The sequence below is a fragment of the Apium graveolens genome, chromosome 8 (genome assembly GCF_009905375.1).
Source record: "Apium graveolens cultivar Ventura chromosome 8, ASM990537v1, whole genome shotgun sequence".
Taxonomy (NCBI): Eukaryota; Viridiplantae; Streptophyta; class Magnoliopsida; order Apiales; family Apiaceae; genus Apium; species Apium graveolens.
Window position 1 is genome coordinate 22920245 of NC_133654.1, and position 17794 is coordinate 22938038.

The 17794-nt window shown below is 34.9% G+C and overlaps 2 protein-coding genes across 3 annotated transcripts; one reads left to right on the forward strand and one right to left on the reverse strand.

The window, feature by feature from the left end:
* The first annotated feature begins 3770 nt into the window (after positions 1-3770).
* Positions 3771-12793, forward strand: LOC141677147 (actin-related protein 5). 2 transcript variants are annotated; one of them, XM_074482912.1, is made up of 12 exons: positions 3771-3966; positions 4092-4162; positions 5254-5378; positions 6978-7022; positions 7664-7766; positions 8647-8756; positions 10166-10275; positions 10365-10455; positions 10535-10966; positions 11274-11401; positions 11645-11984; positions 12082-12793. In XM_074482912.1, the coding sequence occupies exons 1-12, from the start codon at positions 3866-3868 to the stop codon at positions 12577-12579; spliced, it is 2154 nt and encodes a 717-aa protein (XP_074339013.1). In that variant the 5' UTR covers positions 3771-3865; the 3' UTR covers positions 12580-12793. The 2 variants fall into 2 exon arrangements, with proteins under 2 accessions (XP_074339013.1, XP_074339014.1); XM_074482913.1 differs by lacking the exons at positions 3771-3966; positions 4092-4162 and having other exon boundaries at positions 5287-5378; positions 7659-7766.
* Positions 12794-13739: 946 nt separating this feature from the next.
* LOC141676705 (scarecrow-like protein 14) lies at positions 13740-17135 on the reverse strand. Its single transcript, XM_074482408.1, has 2 exons — positions 16987-17135; positions 13740-16671 (listed from the first exon to the last, which is right to left on the reverse strand). Exon 2 carries the CDS (start codon positions 16516-16518, stop codon positions 14233-14235), a length of 2286 nt encoding a protein of 761 aa, XP_074338509.1. The 5' UTR covers positions 16519-16671; positions 16987-17135; the 3' UTR covers positions 13740-14232.
* Between the last annotated feature and the right edge of the window lie 659 nt (positions 17136-17794).

Sequence of the window (17794 nt, forward strand, 5' to 3'; positions counted from 1 at the left end):
AAAATTATAAAAAAATCAGAAAATAAACTATTTTCTCTGTAGAAATTAGGAATTAGGGTTCTTGAAGCGAATAATCAAAACTTGTTATTGAGAGTTTCTGAGATCCAAATCATATCATGTGAGTATCCAAATTGACCCTCTTGATCTTTTCTACATGTTTAAACCATCAATTTCATGATTTGATACATAAATTTTTAATTTTTAATTCTAGGGTTCATGACTGAATTAGGGGTTTTTGATCCTAGGGTTATTTGATGAAATTGATTACTTGAATAGCTTTATATGATGATTTATGATGGAATTGTATCAATTAATTCATCAAACGATAGCTTGAATTGATAGTTCATGTTCTAGAGTTTATTTGAATTTTTAATTAATCATTTTTTATTATAGATGAATCTGAGATATGTTTGGATATAGGGGTTGGTTTGTACTAGTTATTAGCTTTAATTTGACATATTAAACATGTAATTTCATTACAAATAAAGAAGTTAGATGTTTGGCTGGAATTGTTATTGATTTGATCGGAATTTCATTTATAGGGGTTATGAGGTGTAATTGATGCTTGATTGTTGTTTAGAATGATGTTTGGAAACGAACCCCTATGAAATTCGAACCTAACTGTACATGGATCGGTTGGAAATCAAGCTCGTCGGAGAACGAGAACGGCGATCGGAGTTCTCGGGTTTTTGTTTGGCCAGAATCTGTACGGGGACGATGGTCGAGGAAGAAGATCACCGGGGTTGTGTTGCTGGATGACTGGGGAATGGAACTAGGGTGTTAATCGATCAAAATCGATTCAATAGGCTTGAAATTGTATCGCCGGAAACTGGGTTTACGTCGCCGGATTTTAGTGAGGCCGGCGACCCATTTCTTGTTCTTCACAGCCCGGACTCAATCCCGGTTTAAAACCCGGTTTTGATCCGATTTTCCCCAATACTGATTTCAAAAACCTATTTTTGATTTTTCTTTTTACATTTATTTTAATAAATTCTAAAATTCAGTTTTATTTATTTAAATAAATTGATTAATTAATTTAATTATTTGATTTATTTTATAAATAAATCTGAATTGTTTTAATTATTTTTAAAAAACCAAAATTTTATTTATTATTTTTTTAAATTGATTAATTATTTTTATAATTAATTAGTTTATTTAGATAATTTGTATTAATTTTATTTTAATTTCAAAAATTATGGAAAAATCATTTTTAATTCTGATTTTTCCTAAATAATTATTTAAAAATATAATTAATATTTAATTGATTTGAATAATTGATTATTTTGAATAATATTTGAATTATTCTTATTAATTAAATATTAATTGAACAGTTTATCTGTTTTAATTGAAACGAACGCTCCTAAATTCAGAAAATGATATGTTTTCGATAAAAATAGTTTTAAATCCCAATTTCTTTCGGAAACGGGTCATATTTAGATATTTATTTATTTATTGAGCCAATTAATTAGAAATACGAGTCTAACAAATTATATATAAAAAAAAGAAACGAGTCATATATTGTTCAATTAGGCGAATAATGACTCGATTTCAATTCTAAAATTATTTTAAAGACCTGGATGACTATATGACTTATGTGTTATGTGCTATTTAAGACTAGGAGTCTTAAATGCTACTTAATTATTATACGAGTCAATTATTATCGTATAAGTATACAATAAGGGTTGTGTGGATTCGGATTGGTATACGATTGAGGTATAAGTCAATTAAATTGGTATCTTTCCTTTATAGATACGAATCGAACGAGGCAGTCCAAACCAGTAATAGATAGCATTGATAGATTTGGAATAGATCACATATCAGGCAAGTTTCTCCCCTATTCTATAGTGAATTGTTATGCTTAGTTCTATATCTGATTCAAATTCTTCATACACTGAATATTGATAACATTTGTTCACATTCACTAAAACACAATTACTATTCTTTGATCATACTTTTATCTTACTTTTGATTACCCTTGATACGTTGAATACTCTATTCATATTCCAATAGATCACACACTACCTATATCCTGATATATTTTGATGTTGGGATACATCAAAGCATACCGATTGTTCTAGATGCTTATCTTTGGACTGAATGGTTACGATAAGGGCAGGAATAAACTGGACCCTATGGGCCGGGAAGTGACCCGGCCCCTGTTATTGGGCCATATTGCCTGGGTACCCGAATGGATCTATACATTTAGGTATAGATTTGCACTATAACAGACTGATCAGCAGGGTATAGGTGTGAACGTTGATTTTATGTCCAATCTAGTTTATTTGATAATTGTCGACATCAGCCTTCTTTACCTTTTACAGAGATACATAAGTACATATAGAAACTGATTACCTATTCATATCAGATTCAATTGACTTTCTTATGATACTATATACATATTGCGGACTTACTGAGCAATTATGGCTCATCTTTTTGTTGTTACTCACTTTATCTTTCAGTAAAAGCTGAGAATGAAGCATATCCACACCGGGGTAGTAAAGAAGCCAGTGAAAAAGCGGGACCCTCTGGCACCAAGAGTGCTAATCCCAATTCAGGAAGAGAGCTTTGAGCTACCAGAACAGGTTTAATGTAATAGATGTTGTGTGTGTTTGAATAAAATGAACATAGTTTTAATCATGTTTAGTTAGTTGGTTTGTAATAAAGAGAGGGTTGTAAGATTTTGAATTTAAAAATGTAATAAAAGTAGTGTTGTGATCTTGTTTTTATACCTTAACTTTAAAGATCTTATGTAGTAGTTTTAAGGGGTTAGATATATGTTTATATAATCACTGTACAAGTTGATTTGTGTTTGTAGTTGGCAAGTAACCCGCATATCTAAATCCCGGATCTGGAGGGCGCTACATTATCCGATTTACGATATAATGAGATATTAGAATTATTTATTCAGTTGAAGTTAAGGTCATAAATTTAAGAATTGGACTCTTATTATGCAGAGGAAGTCCCTATATAATATAATATGACCAATTATAGGACATTGAAAATGTTTCAACCTTACACCACTAGCATTCAAATTATACAAATTCATATCTAACACTTAATTATATACATCACAACAATTTTAAGACTTCAAGTAAATATAAACAAAAACATCTACCAAATTGAGTTTTATATGCGAAAGCATATACCTATACATATCAAATGAGAAATTAACTGAAATTTATACACACATCCATGTATAACACATAAATTAAGATTGAAGAATTTTCGAAAATTACCAAGGGCTCTGACGATTGGCCGGAGAACGGGAAGTATGGAGGGATGGGACGGGGAATGATGAATACAAAATTTAATCAGTTATTGTTTACGTGTAATGTATGGGTCGCAGTGTAACTGGTGGCAAAAACGATAAGACCTTTTATTTAACTAGATCGTATGATTGACCTGGACATATTATAGGGGGTCGCATAGATGAAAGCTTGGAAATTTCATATTCGCTAAGGGCAATAATATAATTTTCCAGATATTCTTTTAGCTCAAGTTGCCTCGGTTCCATTTTAATATATAGATAGATATATTGAAGGAAATTATTCAACAAATCTATATTTCACTCTCTCCGTCTCACTAGATTCTTAATATTTGAAATAAAAAGTCCGACACACATTTTAAAACTCTTATTTAATATAGTTACATAAGTTATTTTAAAATTTTATTTTTTCCGAGTAATTACTAAAATTTATAAAAAATATGCAGTTATAAAATATTATTATTTAAATCGGGCCGATTAAGGTTCATCATTTTGATTTCTCTAAAATCCTGCATACATAACACCAACACCATTAGTAAAAGCTTCTGGACTACTTGTACAAATACTCAATTCAACTTCCGTGTATTAGGGTTTCAAAAAATGCCCTTCATATCTCAAATTCAGAGACAATCCGATTACCATCGCTTCCCTCCCTCCGTTCCCATCGTAATCGATAATGGCGCCTCCTACTTCCGAATTGGGTCTCTCTCTCTCTCTCTCTCTCTCTCTCTCTCTCTCTCTCTCCCTCCCCCCACTCTCTCTCTCTAATTGCATGAATGTGTATATCAAATTATGCTAATCTGTTTATATGAATGTTTTAAATCAGATGGGCCGGAGAAAGTGAGCCTCGCATTATTTTTCGAAACATTGTTCAGAGACCTCGTCACAAAACCACTGGTATTCCTTTTAAATTTGTTACAACTTTTAGCTTATAAGATTTCCATTTCAATTTTGTCTAGTTTAACCCCAAGTGTTTCATGAATAGAAGAATTGCAAGTGTGTGTTTGTGATTTTAGCTTCTTGGTTTGAAGGTTTTGCTTTTAGCTTGTTAATAGATACTGAATGTACTAAAATATCACTTCTCCTGGAAACATTTTGCTAAGAGACCCATTTTGTTTAGTTGAATTGTGCACGGAATATGTAATCCATTGCTTCACTGTGTTATGATTTCTCCAAGGATTTACGTAACAAAAGCTACATCCTTAAAAAATGATAATGTAGGGTATTCTTGAGCTTTTTCTGGCTTGGTTTTAGTTATCAGATTTGTGGTATAATATGGGAATATATAACTTCGGATCTAGGGTTGATTTTTAGGATTAAACTAGAGCGGGCCTCATGTACAACGAAATAAAGAAATGTGCTAGCCCTGTTAATAAATAAAAACCCATAGAAAATGAGGAATTTGTACCCTCATCAGGTTCCTCACCGATTTGATGTGTTTAGGGGCTTTGGGCCTTTCCTTTCTTCATTTAGCCAATTTTTTCCTAATTCCTCCAATTAGCATGTGTTGTGGGTTGGTTCGTTGGCTAGAGTCAGGGAACATTACGTAATTATTACATATATTAGTGATAATGGAACGGGACATTATTAGATGTTTGAGTCAATTGTGGGTGATCGATCCACGTTTCCCCTAAACAACACTTGTACATGTATATTTAAAGCACAATGTGAACTGTCAAATCTTTTTAATTTGATAGTACCAATTGATGCATCGCCAGCTCCCTGTAGTTCTTATTCTTATTACGTGATCACACAAAGAACATGAGGATATTCTAGTTTTTTTAGGATCCGCACCTCAACAGAGTGTCTCTAAATCTTAAACAGTATGCGTTTATCCCTGCACGAACCTTTTTGCTCATTTATCACGACCAAATACGTATTTTTTTACAAATGTTATTTTTAAAATTGCATTAACTTATATAGGCTTTTGACACTAATAAGTTTGGCTTTGAAATCAGTTATGTTTAACATTTTCTCTTTCCATGCAGGGGAAACAGTAACAATTGTTGGTGACCATGATACAGCATTGTTGAAGTATTTTGATTGTACCCGTTCTGGACCTCGTTCAGCATTTGATGCTGATGTTGTATTTCAATTTGAAATTATGGAATATGTAAGCTTGCTTTAGTTTTATATAGATTACTACCAATATGTGATTAATTGGGTATTAACTTTAAGTGATGCTGCTTTCATGTTCCATCTCTCTTTTGTTTTTTTTTTAAATTGTCATATTTTTTATCCATCTAATATATTCTACTCCTTTTAAGTTTGAACTAATGCAAGCTCTATTTCAGCCTAGAACTATACTCTTACAACCACTCTATCTAAATTAATCCGTCAACTAAGATTTCTAATAATTAGCATGTGAATGAGATTTCTTTCTCTACTTTACTGCTATTTTGTGGTGAAGCCTATTTTTTACTCCTCTAACTTAGTTGCTTATTGTACTGGTACAATAAGCTATTACATTCAGCGTCTCTCGATCTGTAGTGTGTACTGGTCTTAAGCTCTCTAAGTTTATTTCATGTTTCTCTCAAGTTCTTTGCAACTTCCTTTAGCCTGTCCTATGGATCTTGTTGAACCCGTCTAGATTCTGTTCCCATTTGCAAGCAGCAATGCTCATGATCATTTCAAGCTGTTTCTAGCTCTTGCTTTAGCGAAATGATTTCATAGGATCCAATTGTACGTGGAGGCCTTTATAATTTTGTTCGCTATTTACGAGTCTCCCTTATAGATCTATTTCAAGGTTCCCCTTTGTTGTTGTTTTCATTTGTAAGCGAGCTCATTGTTTCTCTTAGTTGATTCCAGTTTATGACAGATGTTATCCTTCTAGTCTATCAACCTTCATACATCTTGCACCTCAGCTTTCCTTTCTCCTTTTCAATTGTCCATTTTCGGAAAAAGAAAATAAGATAATGCTTTGAAATGTTATGATTAAGGTCTAATATTATCAAAACAAGATTGCGTCATAGCATTTTGTGATTTGAGAAAGGTACTTGATTTATATTTTCTATGGAAGATATTTGATATATATAAGCAAAGCAATACCGGTAGCTAACTTCCTACTTATAGTTCCCCATGCATCTATACTGATAGCTAGAAATGTTATTATTTCTTATTCCAATATGATGTTTGTGGGACTAACTTCTAAGACGTGGTTCCGCGAATTATTTTAATCCCCTTGTACTCTGTTTAAATTGTGAAGGGTACAGTAGGAAACCAACTTGTGCATTATATTATAACTTATATACTAGGTCCCCAAATATGTATAGATGGTCTCAAACTAATCAATTCATTGGTCCACACCCACTTAAGCTGACCAACCGGTTTGGGTTTCTCAGGTAGGGATTTTAAGAAACCTGTATCATTCTGCTTGGCCTTCAATTTGACCTTACCACGACCAGAACAAACCACGATGACCCCTATATCTTAATTTAAATACCTTAACTTAGAACCGCTGTTAAAGTCCAAAACAGTGGTCTATCTGGGGCCTTTCATTATCAGCTTTTTGACATAATGTTTTTTCCAATACTCTTAAGTTGTATTTGTAATAGGGCTCAGCCAACTCATAATAACCAAGCCGAAAAGAAACTTAACTTACAAGATTGTTAATTGTTGGGTTCATACTTCAGCTAGTAGATTGATGAAGGAAGTGTGCTATTTGTATATGATTTTATTTTACAACCTCACTCATTTTTTTTGGTTGCTGTAGATTCTTGACTTTGCATTTGATAGACTGGGTGCAGATGGATCTGAGGTAAGTTTAGTAATCTTTTGTGAAAGAAAAATAATATTCTGAAAAAGAAGACGACAATAAAGTTTGACTTAGATGAAGTGTTGTTGGTGGAGAAGTACAATTTTTATTTATCATTAAAATGTGTTCTGGCCTTCAAAAATTGGAACCTTTTTTGGTATAGTTAAAATCTGTGGAGCATTTCCAGGAGTCTCCCAGTTCATTAAAAATAAATAAGTTATGTGGCTACTAGTAAATTAATGTGTCAACTCCAATAATTCTCTATAAATTTGCTCTCTATTTATATTTTATTTATATTCTCTCTCCACTGTGACAAAGATTTGGAGGGAATTAATATTTTATTGATGTAAAATAAGTTAAGAGCCATCCAGAGCCTCTTAGAAGTGAGAGGGGAGTAGGCTTTTAAGTTTTAAAGAGCCGCTAGGAGTCTCTTGGAGCTCTAATGTATGCTCATGCTCTTTACTGTATTTTTTTAAATTTAGAGCGTGTATGAAGAGTCTCTTGGAGATGCTCTAAAAGCTGGAGATTATTACTTACTGTTTGTCAGTGCATATGTATGGAATCACATATCTAATTTATCAGATGTAGATTAATAATATCAGCTTATTTTTAAGATCATTTCTTTTAATTTGATGGCAGAACAGATTAATCATCCTGTGCTGATTACTGAATGTCCATGCAACCCAGTCCAGTCACGAAGTAAAATGGCCGAGCTTCTTTTTGAAACTTATGGGGTTCCCTCAGTGGGTATGAGCAAAGACTTTTTTTAATTTAATATTGTCGACATCTTTATGCTTTGAAAGCCTGCATGGTTCTCTAATTCAATATTCATTTTGTGGATGACTTCTAGAATGTCTTTTCTGGGGTACTATACTATTGATGGGGTTTTATCTGGATATTTATTTGCTTCAACAACTATTTGGTATTATTGTTGTAGTCGTATAGACCCTCAGTTTCTATTTTCCTTCTGCTAATGTCAAAACTACATATTCGATTTTAATTAGAAACATGGTTGTCACGTCTATGAGTCGAGGCGCGTCGACGGGCCTCCCGCTAGTCGACTTGTCGACAAAAAAATAATATATAATTTAAATTAAAAATACAATACACACACACACACAAATATGTATATATATTGTGTATTTTAGATTTCTAAGTTCTAGGTTCTAAGTTCCAACTCCTTCCACAATGTTTTATTTCACATTCTAAGGAATTAAGAATCTGACACTTGGAGAGAATGATGAAAACGTTAGAAGAATTGACAAATAACAACAAAGAAAAGTACTTGCAATCATGTGAAATATGTAACAATTGATCAATAACAATTGTCTGATACATTTGTGATGTGACGTGGTGGTGTAGCATGCAACAAAATTTATGCAGATAAAATATATACATTCAGCAGCTCGACTAGTCGACCGCTTAGTCGACTAGTCGCGGTCGACTAATCGACCGATTAGTGGAGCAGGCGACCGAAATATCGACATTCAGCTAGTCGACATGTTGAGTCGACATCCTATCACCGCTTAGTCGCGACTAGTCAACCGACATGACAACCATGATTAGAAATGTACATTTTTGTTTTTACTGAGCCATTTCAATAAGTCCATCCTTTGGTTGTTCATAGCATTTGGCATTGCTGCTGCATTCACCTACAAATATAATCAGAAGCGTGGAATTTGTGACAGAGACGGTCTTGTGATTTGTTCAGGATTTTCTACCAGTCATGTTATCCCGGTATACCTTTCTAACCAGTGTTTATGAAGTTATCATACTCTTTTATTGGATAATTTAGACAAGTATGTTCTTATGGTTGTGTTGATTCCTCCTGTAAATGCTACTAACTAGATAGAGGCCAAGTAAATTTTTACGGTTGTCGTATACAGTAATAATTAATTTATATATTAGTATTTCTTGTAGAAGCCAAGAATCAAACCTTCGATCTTTCTTAGGATCTTTTTTCTTCAGTACTCGGTGGAGCACCCTGTAATGACGACCAAATATTCCTCTTATGCTTATTATGTGTTCTTAGTATGTATAGAATATAATTTTGATGTTTAACTCTGCATGATGTTATGAAATGTTTCAGCATCTCCTATTTTTTTCTATTTGGTTTGCACACTTCATAATGGATGTTTGACCTAATGTCAAAAGGTACACAGGTAAGGTTTGGTGTAATATTACCACTTCTCTTGGGTATGTGTTGGTAGTGGCACTTAGTTGAAGGACAAGTGTGGAAAACCAACATATCAACCTGTTATGCTGGGGTATGTTTTGACAGTTCTGGTTTCACACTAGTGCGAATGTTTATCTAGGACGTTCTCGGAAGTTCATACATTTACCTTCATTTCTGCAAATATATTAGCATTATATTAGTTGTAAAGTATCATAAATTAGTTAAGTACAGTGGAAAACACTTTAGCCAGGGAGGGCCAAAATACATTTTATTTTAATCGATATAGAAAAATAGATCAAAATATTACACCAAATTGCTAGTTTGCATTTCATTAGTGCATTGTATTATTCTGTCAATATGCATGTCTTCTCGTATTACATGAGTAAGCCTTCGTAGGTGCGGAAATACTTCATAATTCCGTGTATCGATTACAACCATGACTATCTAATCTAGTGGACCATTTCATCATGTAGTCTGGGAGAAAAGTCAAGAAGTGCCAACATCAGCTTTTACTATGTTTTGCAGCTTATGCCCTTGCATAGAGTGGATTATATAAACCCACCTTTTCTCGCATTAACCATTGACATTAAGCCTCCATCAAGTACTTTAAAGGGAAAAACTATGCAATGCTAAAGTTTTACCACACATATTTGAGCCTCGAATCAACGATGTACGCACTATAAAACTGTTAAGTGTTAAGCTTCACAAAAAGCAAATTTTGACTATACTATTAGAGACAACTGTATCGGCGCAAATGTGTCTCCTAGGTAAGTAAATAATTGTTGTTTACTCTGAACCCTTACCATGTGCATATATTTAATTTACAACTGGGTGATCTGTTTGCTTGTCTCAGTTTCACCATTTAGATCCTTAAAATGGATGTTACTCGGAAATCTACTCGTGTATTGTACAGATTCACCTTTCCATGCTAGGTAAAGAAGTTATGACTTACGACAGATTGTGGTTTCAGTTTGTGAATGGAGAGCCTGTTTATGAGGCATGCTGTCGAACAAATGTTGGCGGCTACCATGTTACTGATTACTTGAAGCAGCTTCTTTCTCTTAAGTACCCTCAGCATATGTAAGACTTATTGTTGTATCTTTGTATGTTTCTTATTAATTATTTGTGGCAGTCAGTTTTGATTTTAAAGTATATATTCTTAATAAAAGGTCTAGGCTTACATGGGAAAAAGTAGAAGACTTGAAAATGGAACATTGTTATATTGCGCAGGATTATGCTTTAGAAGTCGGATTGTTTCAGGTAAGTTGTTATTTAGTTTCTCTATGAACAATATATATATTGTCTTCTGTGCTTTCAAATTTTAGTAATTAATATGCAGAAAGGGACAAAAGAAGCTGAAGAGAAAAATAGGTGTTGGCAGCTCTCATGGACACCGGCACCAGTTGAATTGCCTCCATCAGAAGAAGAAATTGCTAAAAAAGCAGCTTTGAGGGAAAGGCAAGGCCAAAGGTTGCGTGAAATGGCAGAGGCAAAGAGATCTTCTAAGATAAATGAATTAGAAAACGAGTTGAATGGCTTGGAATTTCTTTTACAGCAGCTTCAGCATGTCGTAGAGGAAGACATTGCATCATTCCTTTCAACAACCGGCTATGTCTCTAAGCAGGAAATAGAATCGGCTATTGTAAAAACTACACAATCTTTGCGAAAAGCCAAAGGTGAACAAATTGAGAATGAGGAAAAGGCAGATACTCCCGATGCTGAGAAGTATAATCTTATCAATGTTGATGACAGCATGCTAACACCAGAGCAGGTATGTATAAATAATTTGGGCCAGTGGCTAATGTCAGGCATTAGGCAGTTTACATATCTGAGTTTTTGGTTGTTGATGGGTGATAAGTAGTTTTAATTGACCTTAGTCAATAGCTAGTTGATGTTTGCTGATTGATTTAGAAATGCTAGCTTCTTAACTATTAGTCTACATCATTTTGAGCATTTTCTTGTATCAGTATTTGTATGTGTGTGTGCATTTATGTAAATAATAGTGATACATTCTACATGTATAAGGAATTCTTGATAATTGTGACATAACTATGTGATGTTGGTATTATGCTGTTAAGTTCAAGGAAAAGAAGAGGCAGTTATTTCTCAAAACCACATCTGATGGCCGGCATCGAGCTAGACAGAAGCGCATGGATGAGGAATCACAGAGAGAAAAGCAAAATAAGCTAGAAGAAGCAAAACGCTTGTATGTCACATTGTCTATCTGGTTTTTTCATGAAATATTGATTTGATTTATATTCCGTAGCAACTACAAATCTAAAGGTGGTTAAGGAATGAAAAAATATTTAATGGATCTACAGTTGGGAGCAACATGCTTCTCTATGAAAAACAATCACGTGTCACATATGATCTTCTGTTTTCATGAAAATATGAGCTAATGTGGCAACACAAGTAATCATTTATTGTTCGATACCTGTTTTAAATGTAGGGAAAACCCAGAGGCTTATTTGGAGCAGTTGCGTGCAAAGTATACAGATCTCTTGGATAAAATTGAACAGAAGAAACGACTGAAAACAAATGGAGGCAATACAAATGGAAATGGTGTGTCTGGAGGTGTTGGTCGTGGGGAGAGGTTAAGTGCTGCCCAGAAGGAAAGGATGCGTCTCTTGACTACAGCAGCATTTGATCGAGGGAAAGGCGAGGATACTTTTGGTATCAGGGATGAGGACTGGCAACTCTATAAATTGATGAGCAAAGATAATGATGATGATGATGAGAAGCAGGATGAGGATGAGACAGAGTTGTCTCGGATCTCTTCTAGGCTCCGGGTTTGTTAATAAAACTTTTTAGTATTTTCCATTATTACTTGTATTTTAGTAACTTGTAGTTTAAGGATGTTTAAATCCAAACTGATATGTTTGACAGGATATAGATCCAACATTTATTCCCAAAACAGATGTAGGATCCTCTGTTTCTGAGGCTCCACGTCCCCGTCCACTTACCAAGGAAGATTTTCAGATTATACTCGGGGTGGAGAGATTTCGGTGCCCAGAAATTCTTTTTAATCCCAACATAATTGGTATTGATCAAGCAGGACTGGATGAGATGGCCGGGATCTCAATACGGAGGCTACCATCAAAGGTCAAAGACACAGAGGAGGGTATGACCAATTCAATTCTTATCACTGGTGGAAGCTGTCTATACCCTGGTATGAGTGAGCGACTTGAAAGTGGAATCCGCATGATTCGACCATGTGGGACATCTATACGAATTAACAAAGCATCTGATCCAATTCTTGATGCATGGCGTGGAGCTGCTGCTTATGCTGCCGCAGTGCAATTTTCACAACAAACAATTAAGAAAATGGATTACTATGAGAAGGGTGAAGATTGGCTTCGCAAATATCAATTTAGGTACACGTAGTGATTGCTTATGTTAATACACTAGAAGGCTTTTTGTTCACTGGCCAACTTTTCTCGAACATGTTAGGATTCTAGGGCCCGGATATGTAAATTATCAGATGCAAATGTTCTTTGAAATCCAGTAGAGAATCTTAGATTAGAGAAGAGGACCAGTGCCATCCAGGGGTTCAGCTGTTTAATCGATAATAGTAGTAATTGAATGATACTTATAGCAAGGCATTCCTCTTATTCTATAATATTTAAATACTTTAGCTGGTAGTTTAGCTATTGAATGATACTTAACAAATTTTAAAATTGTTCTTCCGAATCTGAAACCATTATCTTTGAGGCTAGATACAGTAATCAACTCTTTGAAGTGTTAATTGTACAAACAAACGACATAAACCACCAAACAGACAATACACAAATATGGTTTAACATTGGGGGTGGGAGGACGATATCTCTTCCTACACCAAACTGAACTATAAATCATATTAATTGTTAAGTAAAAGATTTTAGGATGCTAGTAAACAAAGTAAGCTCAGTGGTTAACGAAGTCAACTAATCCATTAGTTGTTGTCTAGCTGAACATACAGTGATATTGTAAACCTAAGGGAATGCGTTCTAACATAGCTGAGCCTAAGCAAAAGGGAAAAAAACAGATAACTTGCTTCAGAATATTTATTCCGGGGAAGAAATTATGATAATTATAAATACAGCATTACTATAATATGTATACAGAAATGCCAAATCTGTCAGTGGCTTATTAATGAAACAGTAAATTTACTAGTATACTAGTTAACGGCAAACTTTTTTTTGGAATGTGAGAGATCTTATCAATGGGGTCTGTCAGAGCCCACGATCCTGAGATCTCTAGGGAAGTTCTCAGATCAAATCCGACATAGTATAATTCATCCATGATTACAGATTTTGAAAATCCAAACTAATCAGTCAAGATACTGATTTGTAGTTTAGGGGGATTTTTGAAAAAGAAGATGATTCATGGACGATTCATCAAATTAATTAAATATTTTTTACCGATTTATTGACGATTTTGAAAAATCTTACAATCAGAAATTTCACGGCAACGGCTAACGCAGTCTATCCACACGAAAGAAGGCTAAATCACAAGTAAATATCTGAAGTTCACGTAAACAGAAGTAATACAATAACAATCCAGGGTGTAAGGAATGAAGTTGATTTGATAAAAGAACTAAGAAATGTTGAAGCACAATGAACACATTAGAGAACTTAGAAATGAAATATTACTGCTTGCTCCAAGAGCTGTATCAGATGCTCCTACTCACCAAAACATAACTGATTACATATGAAAGAACATGAATGCATGCATACTATGATTCTTTTTCACTTGCGATACTATCCGACTAACTTATCCATGCTTGCAAATGCTTGTTTGGTCACAAAGCACGATCGTTGCAGGTACTGCAGTCACTGATGTTGATGTCTTGGAATAACTTTGCAAGAGAAACCCAGAAATACAGCTTTCATTTACAGTGCTGATAAAAGAGAATAGGTAACTTTGAACACCATATCATATAAGAACATGATATAGATGACTAAACCTTGGCTTCAAAGGTTCAAAATCCCTGACAAATTCATAGAGAAATAGCCATTTTACGGTTTGCCCTCTTTCAGTCTTTAATAAAACATTATTTTAATATGCTGGCCTCCAAGATGACAGGGCAAACAAAATGCGTCCCTTCCAGCCCTGCAGCATCCACTGACCATCTTCATCGATAATAAAATCCTTGTGATAGGACGACTTAACCCTGTCCTTTGCCATGCTCATAATTTCCTTGTCCAAAGGGAGTTGCCTGAAACCAGCCCTCAGATTACGGACCTGCCACTGCTTGTATGTCTCTGGCCTGTCAATTCTCTCTGCACCTTCACATGCAATCACGTTCATTGCCTCCTGTCCAAATATCATTTTCTCAAGAAGCATCCGCTCATGAATCTCGCGGGGAACATTGGCCTCGAGCATATCAAACAGTGAGGAGAAATGAAAGAGTGCCTCCCGGAATCGTGTGATGAAGAAGGGAGCATTATAAGAGCCATTAGTGACACCCTGTATGAATATGTCTGGTTTCATCTTCCTGATCAGATGCATAACCTTATTTCTCGGACTATCCACCACCACAGTCTCATCGAGCAGATTCTTAAACCTAAACAGACAGTTCACCACAAGCATCTCGTCCCTGTCAATTTTGATGTCTTCAATTTTAACAGTTTCCCACTTCTGAGCAATGGCGTGGAATTCAAATGGAACTCCAAAGGTCTCTGCATAATTAGTCAACCGCTGACCGGTCTCCTCAACCCTCCGTGATGGTCTAAAACCTGGATTAGGAAAATCTATTCCTGTAATTTTAAGTTTGGGAGGCCCACCTGGTCTCATTGACAGACGTTGTATAAGGCAAGGCCACTGGAAACCATAAAGAATCCCAAAATCAACAATGTGGAGCCTTGTAGCATTTTCAGCTACCTTCATGATTGTCTTATTTGCGAAGAAATTGGGAATCTTTCTAAAAGGGGAGGTAGCTAGCAACAGATGGTAAGCTTTCAATACATCAGCAGCAGTCAGTGGAAAAGAAATAAGTTGCTTGTAAATCTGGGTCCCAGAGCCAGCCATGCGTGCCTCCAGGCCGTTAGAAAAATAATGAGCTAGTCTTTGCATACCGTCACCTGATGGAGAAGAATGTTGTCTGATCTGCTTCAGTAAATCATTCGCATTTCTCTGATCACTGGCTGCAACAGCTTGGGCACATAGGGTTAAAAGTGTTCTTAGATCCACCACATCTTTTTTACCTCCTTGTTTTTTACCACGTGCCTTCCCACTATTGGATCCCTTTGGGGAATTATTCTGCTGTACACTTTTCTTTGCTCCATTCTGCAATGATTTACGAAGAGCAGAATCATTTTTCCCCTCACTACATAGCAGCACCATGTCAAACATCTCGGACCTCACAGTTGATTCACAATACAGTGCGGAATGCTTGTTGCTCCTGCTTTCATCCAAATCATCATCATCAGTAAAAGGATTCTTCCTACCTCTCGACCTGTCTTGTGATTTCTCCTTCTCATGCTTATCTTCTACCTTAACTGACACAGACTCATCCTCTTTCTTTTGCCCATTTGCTAGCAATCCATAGGTCCCCATATCAGCAAAAAATTTATTACTACTAGGAAGGAACTTGCTCGCTTCCTCAAAACCTTTTTTCATTAGCAAAGCAGATTGGCTATCCGTAAATATATCAGTAACTCCAAGAGTACTGACCGGAGAATCTGCCGGCCCGTCTACAAGACTGCCACTGCTAGTAAATGATCCCAATGACTGAGATGTTGTTTCAGCAGCAAGTCTAACAGAACCACTCTGCGAATTACATATACCAGAATCACTAGAATCACAAATCCAACCAGGCGTCAAAAGACTACCATTAAGATTATTGTTGCCACCATCACTACTATAAGCTTCAGCATGGTTCTCATCCAAACTGTCAGCACTCTGATCTGAGTAACTTACTGGCTGCTCTTCATGCGGGGGAGGGTACTTCTCACCAAGGACCTCATAAAATGATTTCTCTGCCGCTAAAAGAGCTGCTGATTCATGGAACATACATGTCTTCTCCTCCATGTCTTCTTCCATAAGCATCTGGTTTATATACCCAAGAACTACATCACTAAAATCAAAATCCTCATGAAGATCTGCAGTGTGTTGCACCCCATAAAAGGGTGTAAAACCACTAGAATTCGGATCAGGAGGAATTACAGGCCTATCAACTCTCGTAGCATCAACAAAATTACCATCAAATTTGGCCCCATTAACAACATTCTGATCTAAAAACCCCGAAGCACTAACCTCATTAAACCTTACAGGATTCACTGAGCTACTACAATACGGTCGAACCTGCCTATCCAAGACACCTAATTTACACGAATAATCCATCACAATAATCCCCAAACTTCAACAAAGTCTCTAACCCTCAACCTTTTATATCGAAAAACCTCTATATCTATTTCCCTGAGGCCTAATATCATAAACTGCTCTCTGGGTAACAAGAGATTAATCCAAAAACAACAAAACCCAAAATTCATAAACCTGAATCAAGAAAACCAAACCCCATCAACAAAAACACTAAATCACAAAAACCCATAAGCAAAATTGAAGCTTTATCAATTATACAGCACTAAAAACACAAAAAGGTGAAAACTTTAAGCTTAAAAACACAAAAAGAAACATGGGTATTTCTATGATCTTCATAAGTATACAGTAAACAACTTTAAATAAAAAAATAAAAAAAAATTAAAATAAAAAGTTCTTGAAACCCTATAAGTACAAGCATGAAATAGATAGATACAGCATGAATATATGTATATGTGAGCTAAAAAGAGAAAGGTGGATATGAATAAGTACCTGAACAAAAGAGGCAAGGATAGAACAAGCAGAGAGAAATATCTGGAGGAAGTGTTGAATCTGAAAAAAGAAAGAAAATGTAAATGAAGATGAAAGATATATAGAGAGTGTAGAAAGATCTTGACCGTCGAAATATGTAATCTGACGGGTCACTTTTCGGGTTTGACGCGTTGACTTGATTGCTTTATTACTACCACCACTTATTTGCTGCACACATGCCGCTGTAAATGTAATCCTTCCCCAAGGTACCTCTGGGATTTGTTCGGTGAGCAGCAGTATTCTAAAAATTAGTAATTAACTAATAATTAATTATCGATAAATTGATGTTCGGTAGGAAAATAAATTGAGTAAGTGAAAATCGGGTATTTATGATAAATATGCGTGAAAATTGGGTAAAATTTGGAAAAGAAAAAATTATAAACTTTATCCTTAAATTTAAAACTAAGTTATTATGTAAATTTTAAAAAAATGTTGCAATATTTTCGTGTAAAATAAGCAAAAAATAAAATTTTCATTTGATGCTTATTAGATAAGGACATATAATGTACTTTAACCCTTATTAATAAATAAAAGGAAAAGAAAATACAAACTTTTTAAGAAAGAAGATCAGCCGTATATTTTTTTAGGAAATAATTTAATATCGCTCACCGGAGTTACTAATAATGCAAATGTAGTATATGGTTATGGTCAAAAATACCTCTTTTTTTAAAAATTGTAATAAGAATAACATTTTTTAGAGTTTATGGCCAAAAATACTCTTCTAATACATATTTTAAATTTGGGTAAATTTATTATGCATTTGAAAAAT